Source organism: Squalius cephalus (genome assembly GCF_949319135.1).
Source record: "Squalius cephalus genome assembly, chromosome: 18".
Taxonomy (NCBI): domain Eukaryota; kingdom Metazoa; phylum Chordata; class Actinopteri; order Cypriniformes; family Leuciscidae; genus Squalius; species Squalius cephalus.
Genome location: NC_137139.1, coordinates 22,824,647 through 22,845,091, shown reverse-complemented (window position 1 = coordinate 22,845,091; position 20,445 = coordinate 22,824,647). Strand labels below are relative to the sequence as shown.

Below are 20,445 nucleotides of genomic sequence, written 5' to 3'. Positions count from 1 at the left end.
ATTCTCTTCATTTGTCTTTCTGTACTCTTCGTTCTCTCTTCTTCTCATCGTTCTTTGTGTCCGTCTGCTAGATATCCACACAGAGGCTGTGCAGGCTGCTCTGGCCAGGCATAAAGAGGAGAAAATGGCCCTTCCCATGCCCACTAAGCGTCGCTCAGCCTTCGTCCAGTCTCCTGCGGAAAACTGCACTCCTCCCGGTAGGTCCTGCATCGCCCACAAGCCTTCTGCTTCTCCTTCTGTCCAGATCTCACTGACCAGCAGGGTCTCGGAAAATACAGGCACACCCGAACCTTTAGCGCACACCCTGGCCTTCATACGAGAAAATTATAAAAGTATCTTAACAGGGTTTAAAAATATATATAATTATCGGGCAGAAACTGTATATTTGTTCCGAAAACGGTTTGATTAGAAAAAATACCGGTTGATAACTTTATTTAAAATATACTGTATATATATTTTGCCTATACTTTATATCAGAGCTTGAACTGAAGAGCTTGTTACTTAACCTTGTAACTCCAGTGGATCCTCAAACTCGGCAAAACCTCATACAGAAACTCCACCCGCCTCAACACATTTTGGAGACGGTGTTTGACCTCTGCTTGTTTGCAGTGCAAGGGTAAATAAAAAAACTGGTTCTTTGAATAAGTACTACAATTTCTTTATTCAAAACATGATGTGTTGTAAAGGCTAATGTTTTATGTATTTGAGGAGCCGAGAGGAGTGTCTTAGTCTGGTATTTGCCGTCTAGTCATATAGCCAATACAGCATGTGTGTAACACTTAGTCTTTTATAACACAAGCTTTTTAACAAATATATTAAACAACAGTAGCCGCGTTTCCATTACCCTTCAAATTGCGCAAATTGAATTGGCGAATTGAAAATACTCCCAATGTAAAGACGTCAATTTCGCCAAAACTCCCATTTATTGCAAAAAAGTTTTTTCGCTCGTATGAGGTGGTTTTTCAGGCAATTCGAAAAATAAATATTTCGCAAAACTGCAATGGAAACAGTTTTAGCGCATTTGCAGGTCACCTGGCGTAGATGGCGCAGTATGTTTGGACAGAATACGAGACAGAGTTCTATATTAAATTTATTACAGGAATACTGGATTCTAAACCTCAAAGAAATGCCACAATCAAGACCTCGAAGCAGATATGAGGGAGAAACACCTAGAAACACCTTATATGTGCCGCTCTCAAGTATAAGGGTCTTTCCTTGCCATTAATGATTGGATAACGCATATGTCTCTTTCTATTAATAATAATGGCTAGTGTGGCTGGGATACATAAACCTACCAACGTCCGTTGCCATGATTTTTGGAATGACTTCTCGTGAGAGGAAAAAATGAAGTTTTAGTCGCATAACATCGGTTAATGGAAACGCAGTCATTTCGCAAAAGTTTTTTGTCAACATTTAGAAACAATCTCAAAGGTTTTGCGCAAATCTGTAATTGAAACGAACCTAGTAAAAACTGAGCAGCCACATAGCTACAATATCATTTGTAACTTGCAAGTTAATAACTTAATATGATACACTTACTGCCTCAGATGCGACCGTTCTAATGATGGACAAATCTCAGACTTTCGTTGGTGAAAATCCTTGTAACTCCATGTGAGCTTAATTTTGGAAAAATGTCTGACCATACATAAAGCCACAAAACTAACTTTGACAGTAGGGTGTTTAATTATTTAAAAAAAACTACTTTATTTTTTTAATTTTCTAAATAGTTGCAGTTTTTGCACTAACTGCTATTTTCGCTGGTTTCAAAACATTGCTGGATATAACCTGCCATGGTAACATATCCTCGGATAAACTACTGTGATCCAACGGCTAATGCCAGCACTTTGATTTGGTGACTTACATTGGATGACTTGACAACTGAGTGCAGGCATTTCTCACTTTGGATGCGTCATCACATTTGCATAGGCTGTTATATTTGAATTTAATTGGTTGACTGCCAAATTAAAATATTAAACAGAAGAATGCTAAAATAACGTTATTAACTGGTTAATGTTAATTTCAAATAAGCGTTTCTGTTCAGAATGTTTAAACTTGATTTCATTTTCATTTTTGTTTGTTCCTGTTAAAAAAAATTTTCGTTTGGTTTTTGTTCCTTGAACCGGTTCGGAGCCCTGTGTCATATATTCTCTAGTGATATTCTAAGAATATATTCATTTTATATTAATTTCCCATATAGGTCAGGATGATATTTGAAGCAAATGTTAATTGGATAATTCCATCTTTTCTATTGTATACTAACATGTTTGCCAAATATTTATTGTACTATAACTACAATTTCAGTATCACTGCTAATACATCATATCAGATTCATCATTTATTTGTGTCTGTCTTTTGTGGCCTTTATCTGTAAGCGTTTTTAAAAGGTTATTTCTGTGAATAAATAGCTGCTTTAACTGTTGTTATGCGTGTGGCCACAGATACATCATCGGCATCAGAGGACGAGGGCTCCCTGCGCAGGCGTCAGGCTGCAATCAGTGCAATGCTGGCTCAGAATCTCCAGAGTCCTGAGTATTGGATCAACCGCTCTGTCCAGGGCTCCTCCACCTCCTCCTCTGCCTCCTCCACGCTCTCTCATGGAGACGGCAAAACTCACAACCACAGCCAGGGCCAGACCAGCATGCTCGCAGATGTGCTGGCACACACCCGCATAGGTACTGCAAGATAATGAGTCACACGTACATACATGTTCAGGTGCTGAATCATAGACAACCACTGATACACACACAAAAGAGCCTCAGTTTTATAGGTCTGACACTTACGCAAGCACAATTTAACTTCCAATGAACTGGTCAGGGCAAAACAAAGCAACGAAAATCCAAACCAGTCAGTGTGGATATTGACTTTTCAAACCTGTTTGTTCAGTTGTGTTTCATATTGAGCATGTGCATGGGTTCACCAGATGAATCACTGTGCTGTTTTGTGTCTTCACTGCAGAGAGCAGCAGCATTCCTCCTGACGTCACATCCACAGTGCCTCAGGACAGGAACTCCAGAGCGGACCTGCCACCCAACATTGTAGTGAAGGGCATAAGCCGCGTCCAGAGCCGCTCCAGCATGATGGAAACTGCCGGCGGTACAAACAACATCTCACACAGCTCATACATGCAGGGACCTAAAACCAAACCAATTGGTTCTCGACTCAAAGGCCCACCATTGTGCCAATATACCAAGATATGTTTGATATTTCTGCTGTTATTTACCAAGCAGAAACTGTGTATTGATATATTACATTTAATAACATGACACATTTTGTGATTCCATAAGTTAAGAACTGTATGTCCTTCAATGAAAATAGTTACTGAGGGGAAACACTTTTTTTTTCATCCATTTTATGTAATTTAATTTAAAGTTATTTTAATAATGATGTATTCATTTAAATGTGGCACCTTGGCTGAGAACCACCGATCTACAGTAGGTCAGAGTTGAATTTCCATAGTTAAAACATTTGCAAATGTTGTACAAGCAAAAAAAAAAAATAAAAAAAAAATAAAATAAAAATATATATATATATAAAGAAAAACTTAAAACTTTTAGTTACACTTTTAACAAGATTAATATTTTTTTAATTTACTGAGGCATTGCTGATAATGTAATTAAACCTATTTGTATGTCCTCTTTTGTGTATTTTTTCATAAAATAACCCTTGCTACTACATTGCATATTAACTAATGTTAACCTTAACATTGTCTAGCTAGCGTCCACTAGCCTGTAAAAATGTAATGGAGGTTACCACATTTTGCATAACAATTGGAATTTAAGAGGCCCACGGACATGGGAAAACCAGGAATTTTAAGATGTGTTGTTTCCAGGCCAAAAATAAATAAATAATCCAGTAATCATAAAATAATATAATACAATATATATATATGTAAATATAATGAAATAATGTAAATTCATTGATTTGAATGGCTTTTTCACTTCCAGCAGCTGGTTCAGAGTGTCATTTGGTTTACCACTTGTGTTTATTCACTTCCCAAATAAGCAACAGAAATCATTTCCTCTCCATGTCTTTTTTTAGAGCGATCATAAATTAAAGTAGTTGTCATGCATTTCTGCTAACATTTGAATGTTTTTCTTCCTCCTTTGTCGTGATGCAATCTGACTGTAGGAAAAGGTAGGGGTGGATGGGTGTTTAGTGCAGTGTAGTGACACTCCTCCCTAATTTTTTTGTCCTCCCTAATTGATCCTGTATGATTCTGTGTGTTGTTCCAGTTTGTTGTTGACTTCTGTGTTGTGACAGAACCTCTTCCTTATTGAATCCTCCATATTTGCTTTGGCTCTGTCTGTTCCATATGGTGTCCATTGACCAGCTAATTTTTCCGTAATCTGAACAGGTGAATGAGAATATCTCTGTCAACAGGTGTTCCAGCACACAGTCGTGTCTCCACCAAAATACAGCAGCTGCTCAACACATTGAAGAGACCTAAGCGGCCTCCTCTCAGCGAGTTCTTCCTGGATGACTCTGAAGAAATTGTGGAAGGTGTGATGCTATTTCTTGATGCCATATATTGGGACATATATTTCATCATATATAATATAATAAAGTTTCAATTTTGCTTCTAAATTATTTTCTAATTTAATGCAACATTTTTGTTAGCAGTTTGAGTGAAAATCAATTTTAAAATTAACACGAATTTCAGAATGTCTTAGTATTCAATCTGTCCTCCTTCTGAATCTGAACCCCTCTATAACCGTCTTCTCCACTTGCAGTTCCACAGCCAGATCCCAACACACCCAGGCCAGAGGGCCGACAGATTATTCCAGTAAAGGGGGAGCCGCTAGGGGTGGTCAGTAACTGGCCTCCAGCTCTGCAGGCGTCACTGGCACGTTGGGGAGCCACACAGGCCAAGAGCCCAGCTCTCACTGTCTTGGACATGACTGGCAAACCACTCTACACCCTCACCTATGGTGAGATGTCACACTGTTCGGATTGGGACAAGCAGTTTTCCAATGTTTTAATGGGATAGTTTACCCAGAGATACAAATTGTGCAATTAATTACTCACCCTGATGTCATTCCAAACCCATATGTTATAATATTTTTCAGTGCAACATAGTAGTAGAACATTTTGAAGATTTCTTTTAATATATTTGGTCTTTAATAACCCTGTGATCCCTCTAGGTAAGCTGTGGAGTCGCAGTCTGAAGTTGGCGTACACGCTGTTAAACAAACTCGGCACCAAAAACGAACCAGTTCTGAAGCCTGGAGATCGAGTAAGATTTCAACACAGTGTTTGGCACACTGCAATCGCATACTGTTCTCAGCTGAAGGCTATTTCTGATTTTCCATATTTCTCCCTTTAGGTGGCATTAGTTTATCCCAACAGTGACCCTGGGATGTTCTGGGTGGCCTTTTATGGGTGCCTTCTCGCTGAGGTCATTCCTGTCCCGATAGAGGTGCCTTTATCTCGGAAGGTATGAGAGAGGATCAAAACCCCTAAAACATGACATTAGCTTGTTGAAATGTTTACAGTTGTTTGTGTGATTTTTAGGATGCAGGAAGTCAGCAGATAGGCTTCCTGTTGGGCAGTTGTGGTGTGGGACTCGCTCTCACTAGTGAGATTTGTCTAAAAGGACTTCCAAAGACCCCGAATGGAGAAATACAGCAATTTAAAGGTTAGTTCCCTGTTGCTTTTCTTATCACCCTGCTTCCTCACATTAATCATAAACTTCTCTTCTGAGGCTGCAGAATGGCAGTTTAACCTGTTTTCTTACAGGATGGCCTCGACTCAAATGGGTGGTCACTGATACCAAGTATCTTACCAAACCCTCCAAGGACTGGCAGCCGCACATACCTACTGCAAACACTGACACTGCTTACATAGAGGTGAGTGTGGGTGTTTAGGTGAGTAAGAATCCTTTCAGTCTCTGATGTGTGTGTGATATGTGCGTGATGTGTGTGTTCTCAGTACAAGGCCTCGAAGGAGGGTACGGTGATGGGAGTGGCTGTGTCGAAAATCTCCATGCTGACACACTGTCAGGCTCTAACACAGGCCTGTAATTACTGTGAAGGTGAGTGCTACACTATTACTGTAGAACAAATGTGTTGAAGTATTCCTGTTACTGCAACAGCACAACACTGAGCAGCCCCAGAATTAAGCAGTGAGATTAATTAATTTATAGCCCATGCTTAGTTAGATTATTTCATTAGATTTATACTAATTAGATCATTTTCCCAATAGTAATTTGGAGATGACTTGCTTTCTATGTAATTTTTTTCCCATTTGATTCTCTATAAAATCCTTGTGAACTTTGAAATTTTTGTTGGCCTGTTTACTGGCTTGTCTCAGTTTATCAGTTTAAGTCTAAAATGATTTAATATTTACCCTCAGTGTTATTTTTGTATTTTTTTTTAGTAGTAGATGTAATAGTAAATGTATTATTATATTAAGTATGATTATTTATTTACATTTAGAATTTGCTTGCTTTTTTATATTTTTGAGTAATCTTTGTGTAAGGTTTAGTAATTTTGTTATTTGCTTTTGTCATTTATATTGTTATTTTTTAAATCTTCTGTTTAGCTTTCTTTTATTTTATTTGTTTAATTTAAGTAATTTTAGTTAATTTCAACTTTAACTTGTATTTTCATGTACATGTATTTCAGTTAGTTGCCAAGGCAACGTTTCTAATTTTTATTTAATTGTTTCCGTGTAAATTTATATTTCAGTTTTATTTCAGTTGCCAAAAATGATTTTTTAGTAGTTTAACAATAACAACACTGGAATTATAATAACAACAATACCATTATAATACGTAATACCTCTTATTATATTTTTTAATACACGTTTTTTTCATAACATAATACCCATAATATATAGTTCTTGATTAAGAAATATTCTGACATTATAAAAATGTTTTCTGTGCTCTTTCTTAGGAGAAACACTGGTTAATGTCCTGGATTTCAAGAAAGACTCAGGCCTTTGGCATGGAGTTCTAACGGTGAGTGCGATTCCTCTGAAAATTTCTGTTCTGTGCATTCTTTTCAGTTTCACAGACTTGTTGCTACATGGTCGCCGTTTTTTTAACTTCTGCATGTTTGTGCATTCTTACAGAGTGTCATGAACAGGATCCACACTATAAGTGTGCCTTACTCTGTCATGAAGGCTTGTCCACTGTCCTGGGTGCAGAGAGTTCATGTTCACAAAGGTAAAGGCATCCTCAACATCTGTGCGTGTAGTTATGTTATTGTGATCTGGATAATGGCCAATCATGTTGAATCAACAGTTCTGTTGTACAGTGTCTAAAGTTCTTTCATGTTTATGTTTACACACAGCTCGTATGGCCTTGGTGAAATGTAGAGATTTGCACTGGGCTATGATGGCTCACAGAGATCAGAAGGACACCACTCTTTCTTCCCTGCGCATGCTGATCGTAGCTGATGGAGCCAATCCCTGTAAGGAAACGAGATAGGGGAAAGAGATTGTTGTATTTCTGTGTTTCAGTGGCTTTAAGTGCAAATAAATGATCCATATTTCTGTCTTAGGGTCTGTGTCATCTTGTGATGCCTTCCTGAACGTGTTTCAGTCTCATGGTCTGAAACCTGAGATGATCTGCCCATGTGCTTCCTCCCCTGAGGCCATGACCGTGGCCATCCGCAGGTACCTGCATGTATTAAGAGCTGTGCACATCATCTTTCTATACTTAATTGCCATAGATATGCTTTAAAGTCACTCTTTGTGTTTAGGCCTGGTGCTCTAGGCGCTCCGCTCCCTGCCAGGGCCATCCTGTCAATGGCAGGACTCAGTCACGGGGTGATTCGGGTCAACACAGAGGATAAGAACTCTGCCCTTACCGTGCAAGATGTAGGACATGTCATGCCTGGAGGTTAGACTCCGTTTGAACATTTCACTGTAGATTATGTGAGTGTGGTGTGAATCGTCAAAACCAGTTTCTACCTTGTAAACAACTACTGGATATTAGCAACTAATTTAGCATGTGTTAAATCAGCAAAAACGTACATTTTTGCTTTATCTGATTTATATCCTTTTAGTAGCCTGAACAAAAATAATGCACAAAATACAATGTTTATGAACCCGACCCAAACCACATCCACGCATCGTTTAAAATGTTTCAGTATCAATGCAATATAGAGAGAATAATAATAAAAATCTATATTATAATATTTTATGAATATAAATGATTGTATAGGCACATAAGTGTCTTCAGTGTTGGATTTTGTTTTTGTTTCAATTAATTTAATAATTACAGATTTAAATATTTCAAGACTTCAGTACATTTCAAAAACATTGTGTTTGAAATCATTTCTGACTTGTCTTTCTGCTCCACAGCTCTGATGTGTATTGTGAAGCCCGATGGGCCGCCCATGCTCTGTAAGACTGATGAGATCGGGGAGATAGTGTTGAACTCGCGTGCCGGAGGCACCATGTACTACGGCCTACCCGGGGTGACCAAGAACACTTTTGAAGTACGGAAAAAGTGCATGGAGAGAAATAATTCTGCAAACAATACACAGAATACACACATTTACTCAAAACGTCTCTCACTGACCTTATTGACTGCAGGTGATTCCTGTAAACTCAGGTGGTACCCCTATAGGAGACGTTCCCTTCACGCGCACTGGACTGTTGGGCTTTGTGGGTCCGGTAAGTAATACTGTAGTAGTTAAGTTTTTCTATATATTTGTATTAAATGATTTTAACGCATTAAGGATTTTGAATTCATCGCATACTTTAACACGTTAACGTTGACAGCCCTATATTTGAGTTTTTTTTTTTGATAAATACTGTTCTTTTGAACTTTCTGTATTAAAAAAACTCTTCTCTGTGCCCTCAGGGAAGTTTGGTGTTTGTGGTGGGGAAGATTGAGGGTCTGCTTGCAGTCAGTGGTCGCAGACACAATGCAGATGACCTGGTGGCCACAGCACTGGCGGTAGAGCCAGTCAAAACCGTCTACAGAGGGAGGTACGAATGACGCAAAAGAAAAAACAAAAACACATTCAAATTACAGGTGGAAATGTGATGTGGTTTTGAAAGTGTGTGTCGTATATATGCAGGATTGCCGTGTTCTCCGTCACCGTGTTCTATGATGAGCGAATAGTGGTCGTGGCAGAGCAGAGGCCTGATGCCAATGAAGAGGACAGTTTCCAGTGGATGAGTAGAGTCCTACAGGTAATACACAAACAACCAAGTTGTTGTCCTCACTTAAAACTGATTTAGTTTAGTCTGAAGTAGGTCATTGAAATGAATGGACCTGAGCCAGCAGGCTTAATGCAATGAGGCAGAACACAATGACAAATTGACAATATCCAATGTTGCAATTATAGGTTTTGACCCTCTATTTCACAGTAATAGCTGTCATAAATTCCTGTCCCTGCATGCTTTTCCACAGGCAATAGACAGTATCCACCAGGTGGGATTGTATTGTTTGGCGCTGGTGCCTGGAAACACGTTACCCAAAACTCCTCTGGGTGGTATACATGTGTCCGAGACCAAGCAGCACTTCCTGGAGGGTTCTCTGCACCCTTGCAACATTCTGATGTGCCCTCATACGTGTGTGACCAACCTCCCAAAACCTAGACAAAAGCAGCCAGGTACTGAAAAACATCAAATCCTGAAAAAGTCACACTTCTCAGAAATGTGATCAGTTGTCTGAATTTGATGAGGGGAATGAACTTTTAAGCTTCAAGTTAATTGCTGTTAGTTCAAAGGAACATCCTTATTTGTTTTATTAATATGTACTTTATCTTTACCTTTTATTTGTTTTAATTCATTTTTAATTAAAATTAAACATTTTTATGTTTTATATATATAATATGTTATTATTTTAATGTTTTCATATTTCTCACACTGTTCTTATGAATCTGCAAAGGACTTTAAATTGCTATTATGTGTGAAATTTGCTATAAAAATAAACTTGTCTTACAGTGGGAGTTGGTCCGGCCTCCATCATGGTGGGCAACCTGGTTGCAGGAAAGAGGATCGCACAGGCTAGTGGGAGAGATCTTAGGCTCATTGATGACCAAGAACAATCCAGAAAGGTTAGCCAAAGATTACTAGACTACTGCCTAGTACTCCCTGCGTGATGTCCCAGGACATGAAGATTTCAGTAATGCCTCTTATCTCTTTTAGTAGTCTGTAATAGAGTAATACAATCTTTAAGTGTATTATAATACACAATATTATAAATATTTTGCAACATTAAGCCTCCAGTTTCTAGGTACTTGCAAACACCACAGGATTGCACCTTGATATCTGGTTTAAATGATAATATCATTAACTCTAACTCAGCATAAATAGTTTAAGGAGAAGTGGAGATGAAGAGTTTTTTCTCGTCTCCTCTAAGCTTGTGCTCTGGTCTGTCTTTCTCTCTCGTGTGGGGGGCTGTAGCTCTGTGTGTGGCCCACTAACATGGTAAGGCTGAATGCCAGCAACACTCTGCTATTTGTGTGTGCTGAGCTTTAAATCCCCATTGCTACCAACAACAACAACCACCTCAGGGCCTTACAGGGACCAAAAAAAAAAAGAAGTTTATAAAGTGTTTTGAAGAATTTAGATTTTACTTCAAAATGGAAGCAAAATGGACCCTTTTGTCAGAATAGACTAAATTGACTTCTTATCGCAGAATTGTGACTTAATTCATTGTAATTGCTACTTTTGCATCTCAAAATGTGTTTTATGTCCTACAAATGTGGCTTTAATTCAGATTACATAAACATTACATTTCAGAAACTGTAGGCACACTTTTACTGCATGGTGTGGTCATTATTGCTGCTGCCTGCATGAGTCCTGCTATGTGTGTTTAAAGACAGACAAACTATGTGAACTATCACCTACCCCTGATATTATAAACCTTACACCTGTTTTATTTGCTGGCTTAATATTGCTGTTTGCTGAAATGCTATGAGTTGATTTGTGTCTTCCTGTTATATTAAAGACTAAGATTACTCTTGATCATTTTGTGGTTTGTATGGATAAGTTGACCTGTCCTCTTCTGTCCTGTAGCATCAGTTCCTGTCTGAAGCCCTGCAGTGGAGAGCACAGACTGATCCTGATCATGTTCTCTATATGCTGCTGAATGCAAAGGTGACACGCATATAAAACCCCCATCAAACTGATTATGTAGTCAAACCATCAGCCTGTTCTGACTTATTTTTTGCTGTGGCCTGCAGGGTGTAGCAGTGAGCTCAGCCACATGTTCTCAACTGCACAAAAAAGCAGAGAAGATCACTGCAGCTTTGCTGGAAAGAGGAGGAATTAACACTGGAGACAACGTGGTTCTGCTTTATCCTCCCGGTAATGACATCCATCACAGCTTTCAAAGAACATGTTAAAGTGCTGTCACATTAGGAAATGTCTGTGAAATTTTTGCAGGCAAAAAAAAGAAAAGTCCATTGTCTATTGGCTGTAGTGTTGCAATGTATAAAGCACTGCTCACACTGAAGTGAGTTTCAAACACAGTGAATCCGCATGACCAACTTGCTAGGGAAATCTTTAGCCCTCACACAAAATTCTAGATCAAATAGATTCCTAATGAAAACAAAAATTCACAGAACAACCGTAGATGTGACCTCACCTCAGTTAATATACAGCTAGAATGAACACATTAATGCACAGATTTTGTTTTTAATTAAAATTATGAGTAGAATTTTGGCAGAATCTTTTATATGAACATTTTTTCTTTTCTTCTTTTTTTCCAAAAGATGATTAAAATATATGGTAACTTCAGTTCCTGTTGGCCACATAGAAAATCGATTGTTTTTATCCAGCGGTCACAGAAGTTGACATGCATTTCCGAGCACCTTAAAAGGATAGTCCACCCAAAAATGAAGATTCTGTCATAATTAACTCATCCTCATGTCGTTCCAAACCTCTACGACTGCCTTTCCTCAGCTGAACACAAAAGATATTTTGAAGAATGTTAGTAACCAAACAGTTTCAATTTTCCATTGACTTCCTTTGTATGGATAAAAAAAAAACAATGGAAGTCAATGGGAACTGAAACTGTTTGGTTATCAACATTCTTCAATTCATTATTGGGGGCGTGACTGTCCCTTTAAAGACCCAGAAATAACAGCATGAAATACCACATGACATATTATCAAGAAAGATGTTTTCTTCTTTCCTGCAGGCATAGATCTTATAGCCTCCTTTTATGGATGTCTGTATGCTGGCTGTGTTCCAGTCACCGTCAGACCTCCTCACCCACAGAATCTTGGTGCCACTCTCCCCACGGTCCGAATGATCATTGATGTGAGTCTGTTTATTTTGCACATGCCATCCATTATTTATGATTTTATAGAGCAGGGGTAGTCATGTAGTGCCACAGTCCTGCAGAGTTTTGCTCCAACTCTGATTAGGGTTGGAGCAATTCTCTGCAGACTTTGGCTTTCCAGGACTGACATTGGCCACATCTGTTATAGAGCAAGGCATATAAATCTGTGAAATGTTGTCTGTATCAGGTGAGCAAAGCAGCATGCATCCTCACGACTCAGACCCTGATGAAGACTTTGCGGTCTAAAGAAGCGGCAGCCAGCGTGAATGTGAAGACGTGGCCGAATATCATAGACACGGGTACAGAAATGAAAAATATTCCAATGGCTTTTATGCTTATTGATGAAAGATCGGTATCCCTGACTTGACTGCTCTTGTGTGTTCAGATGATCTTCCCAGAAAACGGCCTTCACAGATCTATAAACCGCCCACTGCAGAAATGTTGGCCTACCTGGACTTCAGTGTGTCCACCACAGGCATGCTGACCGGAGTTAAGGCAAGACTTGTCTCTTTTCCTCTTTTTTTGGCAAGAACAAGTGTGTAGTATCTTTCTCTTAATTTTGTCTGGTCAGGTCCTAAACAGTTATGTGTTTCTTTCAGATATCTCACGCAGCTGTCAATGCTTTATGTCGATCCCTCAAACTGCAATGTGAGCTGTACTCCTCCAGACAAATTGCCATCTGCATGGACCCCTACTGTGGCCTGGGCTTCGTGCTGTGGTGTCTGTCAAGGTAGTACACACAGTGTATTGTGATTTTGACTTAACCAGACGTAACTCAATAAATCACATCTATTCCATGTTAATCTGAGGTTAAGCGGTGTCTGCACGAGGTTAAGCGGTGTCTGCACCTGGTTAGGACACAATGCTATGCATGCAATTTATAGAATACCCATTGTAACTTATATCTTTGTGTGTAGTGTTTATTCAGGTCACCAGTCAATCCTGATCCCTCCCTCGGAGCTGGAGACGTCTCTGCCCCTGTGGCTGAGCACGCTCAGTCAGTATAAGATCAGAGACACCTTCTGTTCATACTCAGTCATGGAGCTCTGCACCAAGGGCCTTGGCACACAGACTGAAACTCTAAAGGTGAGTCAGCAGGATACAAATTCACTACTGTTCAAAAGTTTTGGGGTTGGTCTTCTTTTTTTCATTAATAAAAAAAAAGTCTCTCAAATGCTTACCAAGAATGTATTTTTGATCAAATAAATGCAGTATTGTTATGCCTGAGGCTGTATTTCGGTGCATGTGTGTGTTTCTCTCTCTCTGTTGTTTCCGCTGTCTCTCACCCTCTGGGGATTTTGAGTCACTCAGGCGTTACAGTAAAAACCGCAACATTGTGAAACTGTATGCGTCACATGCTCATGTCATTCTGAACCTGCATGACTACAGTGGAACACAAAAGGAGTATTTTTAAGAATATCCTGGCCATTCTTTTCAGCTCCAAAATTATGAAAAAATATTCTGATACCGATAATAAGTTTGACAAGATCGACCTAGCTCACAAAACCAGCCTGAATGATTAACTTAAAAAAAGGAATGATCCAGTTCTTGATTCAAACACAAATCATTCATATGGAATAGAACAATCAGCAAGTTGAAAAGAAAGAAAGAAATCATAGGGGTTCAGAATGACACGAGGGTGAGTAAATGATGATAGAATTAAACATTTTGGGTTAATAATCCTGTAATACTGAGGACAACAGACAGAAAGGGATGGTAAAGGTACATAAAGTGTGGACGTGTCTATAAAAGCTGATGAGAGATGTATGTGCAGGCGCGCAGCGTGAACCTATCGTGTGTAAGGAGCTGTGTCGTCATAGCCGAAGAGAGGCCTCGTTTGGCACTCACGCAGTCATTCTCCAAGCTCTTCAAAGACCTGGGCCTGTCTCCACGCGCAGTGAGCACCGCTTTCGGCGCCAGAGTCAACTTGGCAATCTGTCTACAGGTTGGGCCTATAAATATATTGCATCAACTGTGTCATGACACAAAAACAAAGCCTTATTTTGATTTCTGTCTCCTTCCATCAGGGCACTGCTGGTCCAGACCCGACCACTGTCTACGTAGACATGAAGTCCCTCCGTCATGACAGGTATGTGTGAGATGGCAGTGATGACTTGAAGACAGTTTGTACATGCTTGTATTGTGACGTTGTCCTTCTTTCTCCGTCATAGAGTGAGACTGGTGGAGAGAGGAGCTCCTCAGAGTCTGCCACTGATGGAGTCTGGGACTGTAAGGCCATCCTAGTTCTTGTTCTGTCCTAATTTATCTTCAGTTCTGGGTAGATTACTTGCTAATTATAGTCTGTTACTGATTACAAATTACATGACACATTATTTTACACATTTTAAGGAATGTATTCTATTTTTTGATTAATTTTAGATTACTTTTAACTCGTTTATCACATAGATTGGATTGTATCATATTTATATCAGAAAATATATTCTATATAAATAAAAAATGGAAAATATAATATATAAAATTAGAAAGAATGAAAATATATTCCAGTTTTATCAACAACATGAAGGATCCCAAACTTCAGGGTGTTCATGAGTTGATGATAAAGTAAATAATATATATATTAAAGTGAAAAAAAAAAAAGATATATATATACAATTTTGAAATCAAAATAACAAACATGAAAAAAAAAATGTTTAACTGGCATCAGAGAATCAATAATTTACTGCCATTGTGTGAATGTGTTATCATCTAATCAATAAAAGTAACTGTAGTCTGTGTACGAGTATTTTAAAATGTAATATAATCTAATTACAAGTACTTACTTTTTAGGAAAATGATTACATAATCAGTTACTAACCACTGCTTATTTTTAGTTTATCGTATATGCTTGTTATAAGACATATCAGTCATCCCGTATTGTTTTCTTTGCCTTACCTCAGATGCTTCCTGGAGTGAGAGTAATCATTGTGAACCCAGAGACAAGAGGACCATTAGGAGACTGTCATCTAGGCGAGGTGACCAAACACATTTAATTGGAGTAAACGCACAAATACAACTTGTCTCAGTGATGTACATTTCTCTATATAGGAAATTTCTCCATATTCTTATCATGCTCTGTGTGACAGCTGTCATCATCATTTTTTTCTAGATCTGGGTGAACAGTCCTCACAATGCCAGTGGTTACTATACCATCTATGGTGAGGAGAGCCTGCAGGCCGACCATTTCAACACACGGCTGAGCTTTGGAGAGACCGAAACGCTTTGGGCCAGAACCGGATATCTGGGATTTGTCAGGAGGACAGAGCTACTGGATGCCAGTGGAGGTCCGTAACTAGCAATTTAAAAGTTTGGTGTCAGAAATTTGAAAGAAATTAATACTTTTACTCAGCAAGGATGCATTACATTCAAAAGTGTCAAAATTGACAGTAAAAACTTTTACATTGTCACGAAAGATTTCTATTTCAAATAAATGCTGTTCTTTATGGAAGCTTGTTTCTGGCACAGAATAAAAAATATAAAAGGTAATTGCGACTTATCTCACAATTATGACTTTTTATCTCAAAGAATTGTATGATATAAAGTCAGAATTGCATGATATAAAGTCGCAATTAAGTGTTAAGTCAGAATTGCGTGATATAAAGTCGCAATTAAGAGTTAAAAAGTCAGAATTGCGTGATATAAATTCACATTTGCGTGTTATAAAGTCAATAAATGAGAAATAAATGTGCAATTCTTACTTTTCTCAGAATTGCATGTTTATATCTCGCAATTCTGACTTTATAACGCGCAATTGGGAGATATATAGTCAGAATTGCATGATATAAAGTTGCAATTACGTGTTAAGTCAGAATTGTGAGATATAAACTCGCAATTCTGAGAAAAAAAGTCAGAATTGCGAGATATAAATTCACATTTGCGTGTTATAAAGTCAGAATTTATAACACACAATTGTGACTTCATATCACTCAATTCTGACTTAATATCTTGCAATTGTGAGAAATAAAGTCAGAATTGCGAGATGTAAACTCGCAATTTTGAGATAAAGTCGCAATTATATTTTAAAATGTTTTATTCTGTGGTGGAAACAAGCTTCCTTTGTTCTTTTTCATCAAAGAATCCGCAAAAATATTAAGCAGCACAACTGTTTTCAACATTGATAATAATAAGAAATGTTTCTTGAGCAACAAATCAGCATATTAGAATGAATTCTGAAGGATCATGTGACACTAAAGACTAGAGTAATGATGCTGAAAATTCAGCTTCTAATCACTGAAATAACAGTTTTAAATTGTAATATTTTACAATATTACTGTTTTTACTGTATTTTTGAACAAATAGATGCAGCATAGGTAGGCATAAGAGACTTCTTTTTAAAAAGTCTTACTGACACTAAACTTTGTAGAACAGTAGTTTACAATTTTCACACATATACTGTAAATATAAGAAATTCCATAAAAAAAAATAAAAAAAGTTTTAGCAGGAAGTTTTTCACATTATAATTACACTGGATATTCCAAGAAGCTAAATTCATAACCAAATGTCACAAAAAAACTTTACATGCATTCTCAGAAATGGTAGGATATAGTCAGGGATGCACATAAGTGGTGCGCAGGTGCGCATGCGCTACCCAATTAAACAATGCGTACCAGATGAATTGCCGCAACCCTCATTTGCGTACCTAAGATTTGGGGATAGATAGGTGCGCAATCTGTGGTGTTGGATAGGCCTCAGAACTAGAGATGCGCGGATGGGCTATTTCATCCGCAACCGCATCGCAAAACTCATCATCCGTCCGCCATCCATCCGCATCAACGTTTTTGACCAATTTTCAAAACCGCACCCGCCCGCCATCCACTGATTGGGCAATGCAAGGCGCTGCTGATGACAGCCGCGAGACTAGAATCTCTTGCCTCAGAATATCAGCAGTGAACTCCGTCTCCGATCGGCGCACATGGACAAAAATAAATTAATTAAATAAATAAATAAATAGCCTAAATTAAACGAACTTCGGCAAACCTGACCGTACAATATTTTCATTGTAGCCTAATAGAAAACGCATTTTGGCACATCATTTAGGATTTTTCGTTGGTGCGCCATCAGCTAGCCTATGCCTACAAAAGACAGATGAAATTTAATATTAATAATTGATCCATGTCGGTATACACAGCCTAATATTTTACACTTAGGCTATAATTAAAAAATAGCCTAAACAATCAAGATAGCCTATTTACTTTTTTATTTATTAAAACCAGGAAATAGGTTAATGAAACATGGATTAAAATTAAGATACAATTAATACAAAACGAAATTCGCTTTAAAGAAAGGCTTTGTGCTTTCTGTTTGAGGTCTCTGTGAAAGTTTGAAAGTCTTTTAGTGCCGCGGCGCTTTCAGAGTGGTCGCGTCCGTAATGGAGAACTGTCACTCACGTAAGATTTCGAGATTTCCTCATAAATGACAAAATACTTAAAAAAAAAAAAGACAAACCATCAATTTAAAAAAAATATATATATAAAAAAAGGATGGATTTATAGCGTTTTGGGGGAAAAATGGATGGATGACCTTCTATTGCCTTTGTTTTTAATTCTCCTTTTTTGAGTTTGTCACGTAAAGTTACCTCCTTCGTCGGCGTTGCCATCTCTGATAATAACAAGCAGTCTGCATAGACTCGACTAGGCCATATTAGCCTACTGCCTGATAAAAATTTGACTATTTTAAAGTGTGCTCGATTTTTTATTTTTTTTATTTTATTTTTTTTATTTGGATGTAGGTATAGTCAGATAACAATATTTAACAATATATTATGCATCCCTCTAATTTGTTCCTCCCGTGAGGTGGGTTAAGGAAAAAATGCATTTGAAAATGTGAGGACCAAGCAACAACCCCAGGTTCTCCCCTGAGAACAAGACCAAAAATGTTATGTGCACCCCTGGATATAGTGCTGATCCACTGTCTCACACCTTTTTCTTGTGGTTTATCATCCACCAGATCGCCACGATGCTCTGTTTGTGGTAGGTTCACTTGATGAAACACTGGAGTTGCGAGGTTTGCGTTATCATCCCATTGACATTGAGACTTCTGTGTCTCGGGCGCACCGCAGCATCGCTGAGAGGTGAGAACCTCGAGATAATTTACGCTTCCTGTCTGCATGTATCAGTCTCTAATTACTGCACTAAATGAGTTTTATTGTAGTTACTATGATAGTTCCTGTCTCTGATTGGATCGTATGCTTCATCGCACAGTGCCGTCTTTACGTGGACCAATCTTCTGGTGGTCGTGGTGGAGCTCAGTGGTTCTGAGCAGGAAGCTCTCGACCTGGTTCCCCTGGTCACTAATGTTGTGCTGAAAGAGCATCACCTCATCGTTGGTGTAGTGGTCATCGTGGACCCCGGCGTCATCCCTATCAACTCGCGGGGCGAGAAGCAACGCATGCACCTGCGCGACTCCTTCCTGGCCGACCAGCTGGATCCCATCTATGTGGCGTACAACATGTGAGCCTAAAGTGGACTAAAGTGCTTAAAGCTCAACGTGTGGCACCCAAAGATCCACTCACAACACAGCTGTTCCTCTGTGCCATTAGCACGCAACTGGACACGGAGGAAAAAGCTGGCTAGGCCTCTTTCTGCCTCTGCGCTGAGCCTTGTACATATTTTTATGTTCTCTTAATGTGATTGTGGCCTGTTCGACCAATGGCAGTCACCCGGCTTAAGCCATCCAACCCTCCCTGGACATCCGGGAGGGTGGTGCTCTTCTTTTAGAACATATTTCTGCCCTTTAAAACAGGTGAAACCACATTTTCACAAGTTGCATTGACTTTAATGTCTAACTTTTGGTGCCACTTCCGATATGCCTCTTCCATAGAGCAGCGCTTGTGCTCTTGCAGTGAGACCTGAGGGACTTACATGAAGCTTTTCTGCGCACTTTATCTCCTCTCCTGAGCTAGTGCTCAGAGGAGAGTCCTTCAGTTTTCATTCTGGAAGTGCTAACTTAGTTTTATGGATCAACAGTATCACCAGCAAAACAAACATATCTTCTTTTAATCGAAACTGCTAGTCATTTTAATGGTTTTAAAATAAATGCACCACATTTTATTGTTGCATAAAGTTTTTTAATTTTACTGACATTGCCCACTATAATGCACATCAATATTGAACTGTGGTGAGGAGGAATTTGTGGAATTGCCCTCACTGAAAGCACAGCAATTTTAACAGAATACATTTGTAACTTGACATCTATATACATTAAACGTGTATATTGAAGGTGACAGAAAGGTTTCAAGATGAAGACAGTTCCATGCCTAAATGTATGTTTCTGTCTTCATTGTGATTGTTGTGTGTAAAGGGACTGGAAAGATGAATAGATGGAAGGTGTTTGTGTGGAGTCTATATATTGTAGTGTCTCACTGGTGTTACTGTATAAACAAATGGACCTTATTATCCGGTCCTACAAAAACTTGACTGATATTTCATACTTGATGGCAATTTTCAACATAATTTGCTCAAGAACATGATGCAAAAACAATACAGATATTTTTACACATTACAACGGTCACAAAATAGATAATTTTCATGTTTAATATCTGGTTGGTCATTCTGTTTCTCGTAAGCCCTGTTCACACTGACACCGAGGTCGCCGAGTGCTGGACCATGATGTTGCTGCAAATCTCTGTCAGTGTGAACAACCCTTCAATGTTGAATGTGTGTGTGTGAGAGAGAGTGTGGTAGAAAGTAAGAGTGTTTTAACCAAGGCTTTCCAACATATGGGGAAAAAAGATAATGTGAGCAAAGAGATCTTTTCTATCCTAATAAAACTTCAGTAAAATTTATTAGCACCTAACATGTCTATTTCAAAATGGCCTTAGATATCAAAATATTCTTTCTTCCTGCAGATTGTTTACATGTGAAATTCTGTGCAGCTCTTTAACAATGCACACATTCTCATAACATTTTTTTTTCTTTTTGTATTTTTAATTCTCATTTCTTAATTGTCAAAATATTGTTTGTTGGTGCAAAATTTATAAAGTTTTATGTTAATTAAATTTATTGTCATCAATGAATCTTTTACTGTCTTTACTACAGTAACTTCAGGTGAGCATTGTGCAAATAAGGAACTGTTGAATGAGCCTCACACCGTGTCTACACTGGACGAGACAGTGAGAGTAGAGCGAGCGCTTTTAAGTACGTCAGAAATAGACAGGGAAATTTGTTGTGTTGCACCACATCCGGTGTAGACGGTATCAC

At 38.5% G+C, this 20,445-nt stretch overlaps 1 protein-coding gene across 2 annotated transcripts in view; it reads left to right on the top strand.

Annotated features, from left to right (window-relative positions):
* Positions 1-19,922, top strand: part of dip2ba (disco-interacting protein 2 homolog Ba) — a 52,808-nt gene extending 32,886 nt beyond the window's left edge. The window contains exons 4-39 of one of the 2 annotated variants that reach the window (XM_079850336.1): positions 72-197; positions 2,439-2,672; positions 2,956-3,093; positions 4,381-4,500; positions 4,731-4,928; positions 5,142-5,233; positions 5,324-5,434; positions 5,512-5,635; positions 5,737-5,846; positions 5,929-6,031; positions 6,894-6,958; positions 7,072-7,165; positions 7,293-7,412; positions 7,503-7,617; positions 7,704-7,843; positions 8,308-8,444; positions 8,542-8,622; positions 8,813-8,940; positions 9,033-9,147; positions 9,368-9,569; positions 9,904-10,016; positions 10,366-10,389; positions 10,981-11,061; positions 11,148-11,271; positions 12,107-12,228; positions 12,438-12,549; positions 12,636-12,745; positions 12,850-12,980; positions 13,168-13,336; positions 14,025-14,195; positions 14,278-14,339; positions 14,422-14,479; positions 15,148-15,222; positions 15,357-15,531; positions 18,194-18,317; positions 18,448-19,922. In XM_079850336.1, the coding sequence (XP_079706462.1) occupies positions 72-197; positions 2,439-2,672; positions 2,956-3,093; positions 4,381-4,500; positions 4,731-4,928; positions 5,142-5,233; positions 5,324-5,434; positions 5,512-5,635; positions 5,737-5,846; positions 5,929-6,031; positions 6,894-6,958; positions 7,072-7,165; positions 7,293-7,412; positions 7,503-7,617; positions 7,704-7,843; positions 8,308-8,444; positions 8,542-8,622; positions 8,813-8,940; positions 9,033-9,147; positions 9,368-9,569; positions 9,904-10,016; positions 10,366-10,389; positions 10,981-11,061; positions 11,148-11,271; positions 12,107-12,228; positions 12,438-12,549; positions 12,636-12,745; positions 12,850-12,980; positions 13,168-13,336; positions 14,025-14,195; positions 14,278-14,339; positions 14,422-14,479; positions 15,148-15,222; positions 15,357-15,531; positions 18,194-18,317; positions 18,448-18,700 (4,457 nt within the window). In that variant the 3' untranslated portion in view covers positions 18,701-19,922. The remainder of the gene's footprint in view (positions 1-71; positions 198-2,438; positions 2,673-2,955; positions 3,094-4,380; positions 4,501-4,730; positions 4,929-5,141; positions 5,234-5,323; positions 5,435-5,511; positions 5,636-5,736; positions 5,847-5,928; positions 6,032-6,893; positions 6,959-7,071; positions 7,166-7,292; positions 7,413-7,502; positions 7,618-7,703; positions 7,844-8,307; positions 8,445-8,541; positions 8,623-8,812; positions 8,941-9,032; positions 9,148-9,367; positions 9,570-9,903; positions 10,017-10,365; positions 10,390-10,980; positions 11,062-11,147; positions 11,272-12,106; positions 12,229-12,437; positions 12,550-12,635; positions 12,746-12,849; positions 12,981-13,167; positions 13,337-14,024; positions 14,196-14,277; positions 14,340-14,421; positions 14,480-15,147; positions 15,223-15,356; positions 15,532-18,193; positions 18,318-18,447) is intronic. The other variant, XM_079850337.1, reaches the window with a different exon arrangement.
* The last annotated feature ends 523 nt before the right edge of the window (positions 19,923-20,445 follow it).